Consider the following 2,911-nt stretch of genomic DNA (forward strand, 5'->3'; position numbering starts at 1 on the left):
TCTACCAAAAATTCACTTAACCCAATTTGTACGAGTTAACGGAACACGAATATCATAATCCTCCCCTCCTAAAAAAAATATTTCGTCCTCGAAATTTAGACAGGGTTAGAGGATTTATATGACTCGAATAGATAAGGGTACTCCTTTCGCATAAATTCTTCCGTTTCCCATGTGACTTCTCGCTCGGAATGATTTCGCCATAACACTTTAACGAACGGTATTGACTTTCGTCGCATTTGTCTATCTTCTTGATTAATTATCGCCTCTGGTTCTTCCATATAAGAGAGATCTTTTTCAACTTTGTCCAACGGATAATCAATCACATGGAAGGGTGATAATTATATCCGCGGAGCGACGAGATATGAAAAACGTTATGGATATGTGAAAGTTGAGGAGGTAACACTAGGCGATATGCCAACTCTCCAACTCATTCCAGTATTTCGAAGGGTCCAATATATCTCGAACTAAGTTTACCTTTGATTTCGAATCTGCGAATACCTCGTAATGGTGAAACTTTTAGGAAGATTTGATCACCCATTTGGAACTCTAAATGTTTTCGATGCTTGTCAACGTAACTTTTCTATCAAGATTGAGTCTCTTTCATTTTCTGTTCTGCGATCTCGACTTGTTCAGTAGTAATCCGAACTAGTTCAGTTTTTCGATAGCTTGTTCCCCCACTTCATTCCAACAGATCGGTGTTTTACATCTCCGACCGTATAAAGCTTCGTACGGGGCCATGCCTATACTAGCTTGCCAATTATTGTTATATGCGAACTCCACAAGATATAAAGACTCGTCCCAACCACCAAACCACTCAAGAGGACAAGCCCGTAACATATCTTCTAGAGTTTGAATAGTTCGTTCAGTCTGACCATCTGTTTGTGGATGAAAAGTTGAACTCATAGTCAATCGTGTACCCCAAGCCTGGTGAAGACTTTTCCAGAATCAAAAAGTGAATCGTGGATCTCGGTCTGATGTGATAGAAACTGGCGTACCATGCAACCTCATGATTTCCCGTTGGAATAGATCAGACAGTTTACTAACAGGGTACGTCTCCTTTATAGGTAGAATGAGCCGATTTTGTCAAACGGTCAACTACTACCCATATAGCATCATGTCGTCTCTGAGTTTTTGGAAGTCCTGTCACAAAATCCATAGAGATATGTTCCCATTTCCAAATTGGAATCTCCAATGGTTGTAACAATCCGCTAGCCTGTTGATGTTCAATCTTTACTTTCTGGCAAGTAAGACATTTTGCTACGTATTTTGCTATATCTCATTTCATACCGTTCCACCAAAAGTACTGTTTAGATCTCAGTACATCTTAGTGGATCCGGGATGAATTGAGAACAACGAATTATGAGCTTCACTCATAGCTGCTTCTTTGAGTTTAGGATTTTCGGGTACACAAAGTCGATTAGAAAACCATATAATAACTTTATCATCAACTTGAAAGTCGGACTGCGAATCATCTTTAGCCTTTTGTAAGATAGCCCAAAGTTCTTCATCCTCTTGTTGAGCCTCTTTGATTCGAGATACAAGAGTTGGTTCAATCGTGAGATTAGCCAAAAGTTCATTTCCCCCACGATAACACAAAGAGATACCCATACGTCCTAGATCTGAAGCAATATGGGACTGAACGGTTAAAGACGATACATTACCAATGCTTTTATGGCTAAGGGCATCGGCTACTACATTGGCTTTGCCTGGATGATATTGAATTCGGACGTCGTAGTCCTTAAGAAGTTTGAGCCATTGTCGTTGATGCATATTCAACTCTTTTTACGTGAAGATGTACTTTAAGCTTTTGTGATCGATAAAAATATCACAAGTCTCTCCATACAAATAGTGACGCCATATTTTGAGTGCAAAATGACTGCTGCCAATTCAAGATCATGAGTAGGGTAGTTTACTTCATAAGGTTTGAGCTGGCGAGAGGCATACGCAATCACTTTGTCGTGCTACATTAGAACACAACCAAGACCACTTTTTGAAGCATCACTATAAACCTGAAAACCTCCCCACCTAGATGGCAATGCAAGAACATACATTGTAATCAATCTCTTTCTCAGTGCTTTAAATTTCTTTTCCTGTTCTTCACCCCAAACAAATTTAAATTCTTTTCGAAGAAGTTTAGTCATAGGGAGCGCGATCCGGGAAAAGTTTTCAACAAACCGTTGATAGTAACCTGCCAGACCTAGGAAACTTCGGACTTCAGAAACATTTGTTGGTTTTGGCCAGTTAGTGATAGCCTCAACCATTGCTGGATCGACTTTAATGCTTTGGCCGGAGATAATGTGGCCCAAGAATGCCACTTGATGCAACCAAAATTCACATTTAGAAAACTTTGCGTACAACTTCTTATTTTGAAGAGTTTCTAAAGTAATATGCAAGTGAATTTTGTGATCTTCTTTTGACTTTGAATATATGAGAATATCGTCAATAAAAACGATAACAAAGTCGTCCAAATAATCTTTGAAAGCCCGGTTCATAAGATCCATAAAAACTGCTGGAGCATTAGTTAACCCGAATGGCATAACAATAAATTCATAATGACCATATCGAGTATGGAATGCAATCTTAGGAATATCTTGATCTCTGATCCAGAGTTGGTAATATCCAAACCTTAAGTCGATCTTAGAAAAATACTTTGCTCCTTGGAGTTGATCAAAGAGATCGTCAATACGAGATAAAGGGTATTTATTATGTATTGTGACCCGATTTAGTTCACGATAGTCAATACACAATCGCATCGATCCATCTTTCTTCTTAATGAATATGACCGGTGCACCCCATAAAGATACACTGGGTCGAATAAAACCATGATTTGAAAGGTCTTCAAGTTGTTCCTTAAGTTCTTTCATTTCGGCTGGAGCCATACGATAACGAGCCTTTGAGATAGGGGCAGCTC

The 2,911-nt window shown here is 39.1% G+C and overlaps 1 protein-coding gene across 1 annotated transcript; it reads right to left on the reverse strand.

Annotated features, from left to right (window-relative positions):
- Nucleotides 1-1,314: 1,314 nt before the first annotated feature.
- On the reverse strand, nucleotides 1,315-1,770 carry LOC112503897. Its single transcript, XM_025107874.1, has one exon. It carries the CDS (start codon nucleotides 1,768-1,770, stop codon nucleotides 1,315-1,317), a length of 456 nt encoding a protein of 151 aa, XP_024963642.1.
- Between the last annotated feature and the right edge of the window lie 1,141 nt (nucleotides 1,771-2,911).

The sequence above is a fragment of the Cynara cardunculus genome, unplaced genomic scaffold, assembly GCF_001531365.2.
Source record: "Cynara cardunculus var. scolymus isolate 2C unplaced genomic scaffold, CcrdV1 Un_Scaffold_4084, whole genome shotgun sequence".
NCBI classification, from domain to species: domain Eukaryota; kingdom Viridiplantae; phylum Streptophyta; class Magnoliopsida; order Asterales; family Asteraceae; genus Cynara; species Cynara cardunculus.

Bases quoted from the DNA above. Each gene is read 5' to 3' on its own strand.
- LOC112503897 (XM_025107874.1), bottom strand. From the start codon at position 1,770: ATGCATCAACGACAATGGCTCAAACTTCTTAAGGACTACGACGTCCGA.